At 34.8% G+C, this 10,916-nt stretch overlaps 2 protein-coding genes and 1 pseudogene across 2 annotated transcripts; 1 reads left to right on the top strand and 2 right to left on the bottom strand.

Annotated features, from left to right (window-relative positions):
• The first annotated feature begins 448 nt into the window (after positions 1-448).
• On the top strand, positions 449-3,735 carry LOC107472732 (mechanosensitive ion channel protein 1, mitochondrial). The gene is made up of 6 exons (XM_016092255.3): positions 449-1,524; positions 1,620-1,897; positions 2,159-2,259; positions 2,362-2,469; positions 2,836-3,057; positions 3,235-3,735. Exons 1-6 carry the CDS (start codon positions 722-724, stop codon positions 3,334-3,336), a joined length of 1,614 nt encoding a protein of 537 aa, XP_015947741.1. The 5' UTR covers positions 449-721; the 3' UTR covers positions 3,337-3,735.
• Positions 3,736-3,815: 80 nt separating this feature from the next.
• LOC107472889 (UDP-glycosyltransferase 91C1-like) lies at positions 3,816-5,554 on the bottom strand (annotated as a pseudogene).
• A 2,179-nt stretch (positions 5,555-7,733) lies between these two features.
• On the bottom strand, positions 7,734-9,371 carry LOC107472888 (UDP-glycosyltransferase 91C1). The gene has a single exon (XM_016092413.3). The coding sequence runs from the start codon at positions 9,351-9,353 to the stop codon at positions 7,887-7,889; it is 1,467 nt and encodes a 488-aa protein (XP_015947899.2). The 5' UTR covers positions 9,354-9,371; the 3' UTR covers positions 7,734-7,886.
• Positions 9,372-10,916: the final 1,545 nt, after the last annotated feature.

The raw sequence follows: 10,916 nt of genomic DNA, 5'->3' as shown, positions 1-10,916 counted from the left end.
ATGTTTGAGAAAAAAGGTTAATACTTACATATTCTTTTATAGCTGTTTTAAATTTATCATAATGTATATTATTTATAGTATAAACGAATTGATTATGTATGTACGTGCATAAATCAATTCATTTAAACTATAAACGAGATAAATAATAAGATCTAAATATATAAATTATCTCTAAATTACTTATATCAATAAATAAAAGAATTAAATTATTTATTTAAAAAAATCCTTTAAATTTAATTATAGGCCTAAGGACTAGTGTTATATTTTAACCTTAGATTATTATTAGTAAAAGATATTTATAGTTACTTCTTTTTATTAAATATTTTTATAGTTAATTTGTTGCTTATTTTTTTTTGTTAAATAAAAATATTTTCCTTTTCCCGTTTTTCGCTGTTTGATTCCATCAGAAAACGCACGAAAATCGAATTCACAAAACCAATTACTTTCTTCTGTATCGCATTTGTGTTTTTTCCCTCTGCAAAAATCTTAGGGTTCACTAACCTATTCAATCATTCTGATATAATTTTTTTTCCTTTTTATATTTTTTCAATGTGATTGAATCTTAGCATGTTAATTGTGTTGAGAATTGGTGTGTGATACTGTTTTTGAATTTGCAGATTTTGAGGTGATTCTGGACTTGGATTAAAACCATTATCAATTATCGAACAATGGATTGTTTTTCTTCTTTGAAATGCTGAACTGCTTGTAGGTTTTTGATAAAATGGCTGCTGTTAGGTTTTCCCATTTAAAACGCCTCCAGAGTTCAATCAAGGGTTCTCTGAATGTTGAACTGTGTCACAATAGTGTGGATATGAATCTTGCAAGAAGTGCAAGGTTGCCTAGTGATTCACTTAGCAATGTTTATTACAAAAGGGAGTTACAGTCACCTCGAATTTTCACTAAGAATCAGTTTAGTAGTATTCCTTCTGAATGTCATGCTAGTAGTTCCCCTGTTATTACTAAACACAATGCATTAGTTTATCCTGGGTTGTCGCCTAGTTTTCGAATCCGGGGTGCTCTTCCTTTTGCTTCAATGAGCCCTGGGTTGAATTGCCGGACATTTTCGTCGGTTTTGGGTGGCAAAGGAAGCAGGGATCATAATGGCACAGAAGTTGCTGCTGGTGCTGGTGATGTGAATGCTGGTGATGATTCTGTTGTTGCTGGTGATCTAGCTGAGAAGGTGAAAGATACATGGAAGAGTGTGGTAGAGACAGCAACACATGCTGGAGAAAAGGTTAAAGAAGCCTCGGATGAGCTGACTCCGTATGCTCAACAGTTGCTTGATTCACATCCGTATCTTAACAAGGTGGTTATTCCAGTTGGTAGTACATTAACTGCTACTCTAGTAGCTTGGTTTTTGATGCCTTGGATTTTGAGGAAATTTCACAAATATGCAATGAAAGGCCCAATTTCTCTAATACCTGGAAGCACATCATGGGAACAAGTTACTTATGAGAAAAGCTTTTGGGGTGCTATGGAAGACCCAGTGCGATATTTAGTTACCTTCATCACATTATCACAGATGTTAGTGACTTTCAAATTTAGAAACATTTTTAGTCCCTTTTTTTTTGTATTAAATTTTCAATTTTCAGTTCATGACAATTGACTTTGATTTCCAGTGGTGCAATGGTAGCTCCAACAACTATAACTTCACAATATCTTGTGCCGGCTTGGAGGGGTGCAGCGATTATTTCGTTTGTATGGTTTTTGCATAGATGGAAGACAAATGTTTTTCATCGTACCCTGTCCAATCAAGGTTTACTTGGACTTGACAGGGAGAAATTGCTCACTCTAGATAGAATCTCATCTGTTGGTCTGTTTATGATTGGTATAATGGCTTTGGCTGAGGCTTGTGGTGTGGCTGTGCAATCTATTGTAACTGTTGGTGGTATCGGAGGTACGTATTCCATAGATATATTTTACAGATTATGATGCTTTGGGATTGTTGAATGAGTTGAACTGAAAAAAGATTGCATACTTGGTTTTGTGAAGAAGAGAATGTATAACTTGCTCTCTGTAGGAGTTTCTTTCCTGTTTGATAATGTTTCCTTTTCTTTTGTTTGCTGAACTGAATGTCTTCTTTTATAACACTGTTTCCTGTCCTGAGCGAATGACAAATGGGTGATTTTATGCTGCTCTTTCTTTTACCTTCAAACAGGAGTTGCTACTGCTTTTGCTGCAAGAGATATCCTTGGCAATGTTTTCAGTGGTTTATCTATGCAGTTTTCCAGGCCCTTTTCAATAGGAGATACAATAAAAGTACGTTGATTGAATAGGTGCAAATTAGTGACTATTTCTTTTTATTTTATTTCATAGAAGTTATTTTTCCAAAACGTGTCTGAGAAATTGCACAAATTGCAGGCTGGCTCAGTTGAGGGTCAAGTGGTGGAAATGGGCCTTACTACAACATCGTTGCTGAGTACTGAGAAGTTTCCAGTCATAGTGCCGAATTCCTTTTTTTCTAGCCAGGTAAGCTTTGCTTTCGCCCTTTCTTCCGGGGTTTTTGTAACATAACTTAAGATGTGAGAGATACATAATTCTTGTGTCCTTTTGTTGCATGTCACTTAAATTTATTTATAATTCTTGTGTCCTTTTATTTATGCATAATAACTTAATAAGAGAGATAAATAGGGATACATCATGTAAGAAAAAAATGTTACCTTGTCTTGTCTTGTATTCCTAAGACTAAGTTATGTTTCGTATTTCGTGCTACAAAACCTCCTACAGACGTGATAACGTATGTAATTGTTGAAGTTCATGCCTCTCATTCACACATGCAGATTCGCGTCCTCGGTGATCATACTTATAACCTTCTTTTCCATGCATACGTTGCAGGTTATAGTGAACAAATCTCGTGCTGAGTGTCGTGGCATCATCAGCAAAATTCCTCTGCAAATTGAGGATTTAAGTAAGATTCCCCAGTTATCTGAGGATATAAAAAGCATGCTAAGATCACATGCAAAGGTGTTCTTGGGAAAAGAGGTTCCTTACTGTTTCTTGTCAAGAGTGGAAAGTTCATATGCAGAATTGACTATTGGATACAACCTCAAACACATGGTACTGCACCCACCTAAATCCCAGAATCAGTCGATATTTTCTCGGTGAATGGTTTTTGTATATAAAATTCTTTTGGAAGAGTTCTTCTCAAATGCTTTCTGCTCCTTATTCACCTTTATATTTTGCTGCACATCTTTTTATCTCTGATGCATATCTAATTTTTCTCTTTTCTTGCAGCGCAAAGATGAGTTATTTGCTGCAGAACAAGACGTTCTCCTGCATGCAGTTCAGGTCATTAAGAATCATGGGATAGCACTTGGCAGCACATTGCCAGGTTGATTATTTTTGAAGACATGATTCATATACTTGCAAAGTTTTACACTAATACAAGGCCTGCATGGATATTAACATGCTCTACTTGTGTCTATGGATAGAATTTTTTACCCCTCTCCTCTTTTGGGTTCAAATTATGTAGTCCCTGAAACAGATTCTGAAAAACAAGAGGATTATTTCACACAGAAATCAGTTTCCAAGCGAGAACCAAATGTATTTTTGTAATTAATACTTGTAGTTTGCATCTTTTGACTACAGATTTTAATTTTGCATGTCAGTTCTACAGCAATTTAGCATGATTCATGTGAGAATCTTACACACTCAGTTGATAAACTCTAACTCTGATGATTGTCCAGTTGTTTCTGTGTATCATAATTAAAGAATGAATGCCCAATTACTATTGGTGATCACATATTCACATTATATTTTTATTTCAATATGCATTCTTAAATATTCATTCCAAATTTGCATTACTTCTCAAACCAAGACAATCATGTTCACTCACTTACATAGGTTACTCACTGGTACTGTTTATTTATTTATCATTTACAAAGGATTACTGAAATCACATATCAACACTCTTAAAGAATCTATTAGCATATTTGAATCCCCATTTGGAAAGCTTAACGTTTGGTCAAAGGTTATTCTATTGTAGCTCTTTGTCCGAACGCCATAGCTTTGAAGTTCTAAATGGAAATCCAAACATTGCTACAACAGTATGAGTAGATCTGTTTCCAGATTCCTGTCTTAAGAAACTTGACAAATTCCGCCATGTAATCCTGGTGTAGCTTCAAGTTTCCTACAACATTAGCAGCGTCTCTTGTTTTCTTTCTGAGCTTCTCCCCTTCCTCCATAACCATTGCTTCTCTAAGGGATTTGGCTATGTCATCTCGACTGAACGACCCATCTTTGTTGTTTCTTTTCACTTCAATTGCCAGTCCCTTTTCAACCAAAAACCTCGCGGTAAGAGGTTGATCAACAATGAAGGGCAACACAACAAGAGTGTTTCCAAATTGCAGATTTTCAATCACAGATCCCCAACCAGAATGAAAAAAAGATCCCCCAATAGATGGATGTGCCAGAATTTTATGTTGTGGTGCCCATCCCATACATACTTTTCCTCTCTTCGATGTTCTTTCGACGAAACCAAGAGGAAGAGATTCATGATCATGAATTGCCCAACTTGGTTTTCTAAGGATCCATAGAAAAGGCAATTCAGAAAGCTCTAATCCATAAGCTATCTCAAAAACTTGATCCTTACTCAATTTACACTCGCTCCCAAACCCCACAAAGACTACTGATTTGGTTGCTTGTGCATCAAGCCACTCAAATGTCTTACACCAAGACTCATCAACCATTCTTCTCTCTGGCTTATCTGGAGGAAGCAGACCAATGGGAATAACTGGCTTCCCGATCAATTCTTGGTACAGATTCAGATACTCACCTTCAATCTCATGGCAACTGCGAAATAACACAGCTTGCGAAGCACCAAATACCTTGTTAAACCTTTCTATGTCGCTTAGGCCGGAAACATTTTCCTGGTAGGCACCATCAAAAATAGCAATGGCTTCATGCATCTGGTAAGCCACTGAAGATGGGAAAGTAATCCATTCCGGCGGTACTGTTAGATCTTTCGGAGATGGGAGTGCACCCCTTGCACCAGGTGGTCCAAAGAACACTTGAACCGAAGCAGTAATGACTGAAAAAAACTGTAGTTTCACCTGAAATTCCTGGGCGATGTCTACAATCCAGTATGAATGAAAATCACATATTATCCAATCCGGCAACCAATTGGCCACTAATTGCTTCACTGGATGTTGAAGTTGATCAGTTGCCAATTTTAAGTATTGAATTTTATCAGATGGAATGTCCACGGTGGCCTCAGCTCCCTTCGGGCAAGAGGCCGGCGTCTAAGGATGGCAATGGAAGTTCGACCAAATCTAACAAATGAGCCAAAGTTGAAGGTGGTTTCGGAAGCCTTTGAATGTTTCTGGGTGTTGATATGAATGAGACATGAACACCAGATTTGGCTAAGGATATGGAAAGATGGAAAAATGGTATCAAGTGACCAAAGGCACACCATGGAAGCATCACTACATGAGTTCTACTCTCTGCCATTTTCTTTCTTTTTCTGGTGGAGGATCTTCTGAGTTCTATGCAGTCATTGACAAACAAAACTGCCAGAGATCTAGAGAAAGGAGAAAAATCTCAACCGTTCAAACACAAGAAGTGGAGTATCTTATCTAACTTTTAATAATGATGGTATTATGTCACATACCAAAATTTGAAGTACATGCACATAACCTACTTGGGTCTTTGTCATTTTACTATTCTGCATTATTTTTCCACTGGTTCCCACTTCTTTCATCTACATCATAATTTGTCCTCGGATCTCCAACTAATATTGTGTTTTGTTGGTGTATTAACTACCATTTCAATCTTTAATAAAGCATACTTAAATTAGCCTCTAACAATTTGAAGTAGAAAGAAAAATTAGTTCTTAATTTTCTTAATAAAATGATGAACCAGTCTTTAAGTTTTCTTAAGAAACAATATACTTGAAAGATTTTGGTGACTAATATACTTGAAAGATTAAATTGTCTGGATTTTTAATAAATAAATGACTAATTTGTCGGTTTAATTTATTTGGGATCAATTTATCTAATCACTTCCGTTAAAAGAATATTCATGGTTTTGAAAATTTGGTACATTACCAATTTAATGTATTTGGATTCATTTTATGAATTTAATTTATATTTACTAATACTGTAAAAAGTTTTATACGGTCATCAAATCAGATTTATACACTTAGATAATTTTTAAAGTAACTAGAATGAGGCTCACGCGAGGGACGGTAAATTAATGATGATATTATATAATAAATATTAAAAATTGTTATGTTTTGTAGAAATAAATTAAATATGTGTAAATTGAAGTTAAATTTAAAAGGTGTTTTATTTTTAATAATTTGTAGTACAAAAAATTTGGATGTTGGAGTTATACAAAGTGACATTTTTATTTAGTGGTTTAATTTTTGCATTTGTTTTAGTTGATGGACTTAGTCATCTTATGTGGCGCTCGTCCTCCTTTTTTTTGTTGGTTGTTAGAGTTGTTGTTTTCTTCTTTTTGTCGTAGGTGAAGACATGTTCTTTATGAATTGTTGAGTTTGATGCACTTTCTATTGCGTTATTTGGTTCCATCTTTGTATGTATGTTCTTTTTTCGAAGATGTGTTTTGAATTTGTATGGTTTTCTTTCTCCTTAATCTCTTGATGGGGTGGTCCTTCAATGTCATTATTTTTCTGAAATGTCATTAAATTTGAAGCAGTTGTGCCGAATAAGTTTTTTGCGTTGCCATCAAATAGTACAAAAGTTGTTGTAACACTTTGATCTGAAAACCTTTAATTGAATTTTGAACCAAAAATAAGTATTGGGTTAGCAACTAATAATTTGATAGATGAGATTATGAAAAATATAGAGTTACCTTATTGTTGGATATTGTGGTGTTTGATTACATGTGCCACAAATGTAGTTGTGTTTTTTTATATGCTTTCTTCTGTACTTTTTACATTTAACATAGTTTCATCCTAATTTGTTATCAATTTCGTTTATAGTTGCTAAAATTGTGAAGATCTTTTCCTATTCTAATATTCAATTTATGTTATTATTAGGTATATGGTATTTGAGTAAGTATGAATGTATGATGCATGTTGTAATTTTTTTTGTCATATCTGATCATAAGATTCTCATTGCATGACCATTAGATCTTGGATAGTTATTCGATTTCTAATCTGAAAGAATGATGCTTTATTGAGTAAGTTTGAAATGTGCAGTTCGAAAATAAAATTTTTGTGCTAAATTTGATGTTATGTGAAGGAATAGTGATAAGAGACTTATATATGTAGTTTAAATGGTATGGAATTTAAATACTTATAACGTAAAATTTATTATGATTAATAATATTAGTATGACATTTGTAATATGGATTTTTATTATTTATAAAGATTAATAAATTAATTGTTGCGGTTATAAATTTATTATATTGTTTATAACGGTAAAATATAATAAATATAGGAATATGAATTCAATGTATTTGTAGGTTACAAATTTATTGGATTCTATTTTTTAGTTTCTTATTTGTATATTTTATTTTTTTGCTGATTTGGAAATAATAGTTGATTTGGTAAGAATTGAGTGGTTGATTTTAAAGTTGTGTCAAGTAGGCAATATTGCTGACATGGCATTAGTAAAAGGAAAAAAATATCTCAAAAATAATGTGGTGCATGCTTATATATCTACTTTTATATATTAAGAATAGATGAGTTTAAAAATTAGTTATTTTTACTAATGTGACAATACACAATTAATTATCTGCATAAAACCCTTCTACATTGATAGTGTATGAAAATTAAGTTCTTTATTTTATTTCAAAATACTTAAGAAATGAAATATTTTAGCATAGGAGTATAAAGATAACTTGGGCAATTTGTCTTGTCTTTATTCTAAGCTCCTTTCCTTCAATTTGTAAAGCTCAAACACTGCTTTACCTAAGTATAACTAGATTTGTTTCCAGATTCCTGTCTTAAGAAACTTGACAAATTCTTCCATATAATCCTGCTGCAGCTTCAAGTCTCCTACAACTTTAGCAGCATCTCTTGTTTTGTTTCTGAGTTTCTCTCCTTCCTCCATAACCATTGCTTCTCTAAGGGATTTGGCTATGTCATCTCGACTAAATGATCCATCTTCATTGATTCTTTTCACTTCAATCGCCAGCTCCTTTTCGACCAAAAGCCTCGCATTAAGAGGCTGATCAACAATGAAGGGCAACACAACAAGGGTGTTTCCAAATTGCAGATTCTCAATCACAGATCCCCAACCAGAATGAAAAAAAGATCCTCCAATAGATGGATGTGCCAGAATTTCCTGTTGTGGTGCCCATCCCATACATACTTTTCCTCTCTTCGATGTTCTTTCCACGAAACCAAGAGGAAGAGATTCATGATCATGAATTGCCCAATTTGGTTTTCTAAGGATCCATAGAAAAGGCAATTCAGAAAGCTCTAATCCATAAGCTATCTCAAAAACTTGATCCTTACTCAATTTACACTCACTCCCAAACCCCACAAAGACTACTGATTTGGTTGCTTGCGCGTCAAGCCACTCGAATGTCTTGCTCCAAGATTCATCAATATTTCTTCTCTCAGGCCTCTCTGAAGGAAGTAAACCAAAGGGAATCGCCGGCTTCCCGAGTATCTTCCAGTATAGATTCAGATACTCACCATCAAATTCGTTGCAGCTTCGAAATAATACAGCTTGTGAGGCATCAATTACCTTGTAAAACCTCTCTGTGTCGCTTAGCCCAGCAGCATTTTCCTGGTAGCCATCATTGAACACAGCAACGGCCTCATGCATCTGATAAGCTACTGAAGATGGAAATGTGATCCATTCTGGTGGCTTTATTAGTTCTTCTGGACGTGAGAGATCTGATCTTGCACCAGGTGGTCCAAAGAATGCTAGAACCGGAGCCGAAAAAACAGAGAAGCACAACAGTTTCAGCTGAAATTCTTTGGCAATATCTATTATCCAATATGGATGAAAGTCACAGATGATCCAATCAGGTAGCCATTTGGCAACTAATTCCTTCACTGGATGTTGAAGTTGATCATTTGCCACTTTTAAGTACTGGATCTTTTCAAAGGGAATGTCTATGGTGGCCTCGGCTCCTTCCGGCAAGAGGCCGGGGTCTAAGGATGGCAAGGGAAGCTCAACCAAATGTAGGGTATGAGCCAAAGTTGAAGGTGGCTTTGGAAGCCTTTGAATGTTTCTTGGAGTTGATATGAACGAGACATGAACACCAGATTTGGCTAAGGATATGGAAAGTTGGAAAAATGGTATCAAGTGACCAAAGGCACACCATGGAAGCATCACTACATGAGTTCTACTCTCTGCCATTTTCTTTTTCTTTTTCTGTGGTGGAGGATCTTCTGAGTTGTATTTGATCATTGACAAAACAAAAACTGCCATATATATAGAAGAATTTATTGTTTATGACCAATATCTTTATCCGTTAGTCCAATTCTTTTAGTCTAGTAATCTAACAACGTACTTTTAGCACACACTTTTAAACATTACTGACTAACTACCGGCAAAAAAAATAAATTTGACTGATTCTTTAGCATTCCTCAATTGAAATATATGGACCCAACCTTCTTTTGGGAATTGCCGTTGGTTTTGGCACTATCCAACTTGTCACAGCTCGCCCCACACTTGGTCTGGTAATTACCGGCCATGAGTTCAGGTGTCGTTGTCATCCTTACTTTCTTAGCCTTTCTCATGGGTATTTGGATCATATTACATGCTAACATCTGATTTTTTTTTCTATGGTATTTTCCAACTCGATACGCCAAGAACTAATCTGTCGCAAATTTAAAGTCTAATTAAGGATTTACTGGCCAATAAGTTGGTGGTGGAAACTCACATGTAATTGCTATGAAGTTGTTAATTGAGACCGTTGGATAACAATTTAGTCAAACGTCCAATTATCTAACGGTTGTTAATTAACAACTTCACATGAATACAATTGAACGTGAGTTTTTACCTAAGTTGATTAGTTCAACTAAAAAAAATCCAACATTTAATATCAGCTGTCGAATAATGTTTTGTGATGCATTAATTACCATTTAAATATTAAGAAAACGATTATTCAAGATCAAGATCTTAACCATCCAATCTTCATTAATATTTGTCTTTTTCATTGTTAAAGTTCTTCTCAGTTCTAAGTTTTGTTGCATCAACATTTTGCTTCAATCAACATTGTTGCATATATATATGTGATCACAAAAATCAGATGATTTCCAAAATATATACTTCGAAAATTTCTGCCACACAAACCAAAAAATATCAACACTTGATCTAACTTCACCCATAATGTGTGGATGCTATTTTGCATCGTGTTTAATGTGGTGATTCAAGTGTAAACTAGAGAAAAAAATTATTGAATGTTAAGTGAAATGCTACAACAATAAAATGCATCGATTTTGTTTTATTTTTCTTGACGAATTTAGTTCTCAAACCATAATACAAAACCAACAGCCAAACTAATTTATTACAAGCTTAAGTCACATATCTAAATTCATGGATTGAATTAACGAATAGTGTAGTAACTATCTTAGAATAAAAATATAGAAACATTAGGAGAAATAAACTTATTTGAAGAAGGAACCCTACATAAACAAGCAAAATGTCTTTGTCCTAAAATAAAATAGATATATTTTTCATGGAGTAAATACCCATAGTTGTCCCTGAGATTCACGCAAATACCCATAATAATCCCTAAGATCCCGATTTCCCTATTGTAATCCTCCAGATAGAGCTCCGAGTACTCAAAGTGATCCCTGGGTATATTTCTGGTGATGAGTCATCACTGGAGTGCTGACGTGGACTCGGTTTGCCACGCTGGAGGGCTCCCAGCGGCTAGCTGAGCTGGCGAGTTTCCAATTTGTACCCAGATTAGTCCCTCCTATTATATTTAACCCTAAATCCCCAAATTCTCATACACTTCATCTCTTCCTCTTGTTCATCTCTTCT

Source organism: Arachis duranensis, chromosome 2, assembly GCF_000817695.3.
Source record: "Arachis duranensis cultivar V14167 chromosome 2, aradu.V14167.gnm2.J7QH, whole genome shotgun sequence".
NCBI lineage: Eukaryota > Viridiplantae > Streptophyta > Magnoliopsida > Fabales > Fabaceae > Arachis > Arachis duranensis.
Note: the sequence above shows the minus strand (reverse complement) of the source record. Positions and strands in the feature narration are given on the sequence as shown.

Coding starts and splice junctions, on each gene's coding strand:
- LOC107472888 (XM_016092413.3), bottom strand. CDS start 9,353: ATGGCAGTTTTTGTTTTGTCAATGATCAAATACAACTCAGAAGATCCT.
- LOC107472732 (XM_016092255.3), top strand. CDS start 722: ATGGCTGCTGTTAGGTTTTCCCATTTAAAACGCCTCCAGAGTTCAATC. Junction 1,525..1,619: donor TTCATCACATTATCACAGAT/GTTAGTGACTTT, acceptor TTTGATTTCCAG/TGGTGCAATGGTAGCTCCAA. Junction 1,898..2,158: donor AACTGTTGGTGGTATCGGAG/GTACGTATTCCA, acceptor ACCTTCAAACAG/GAGTTGCTACTGCTTTTGCT.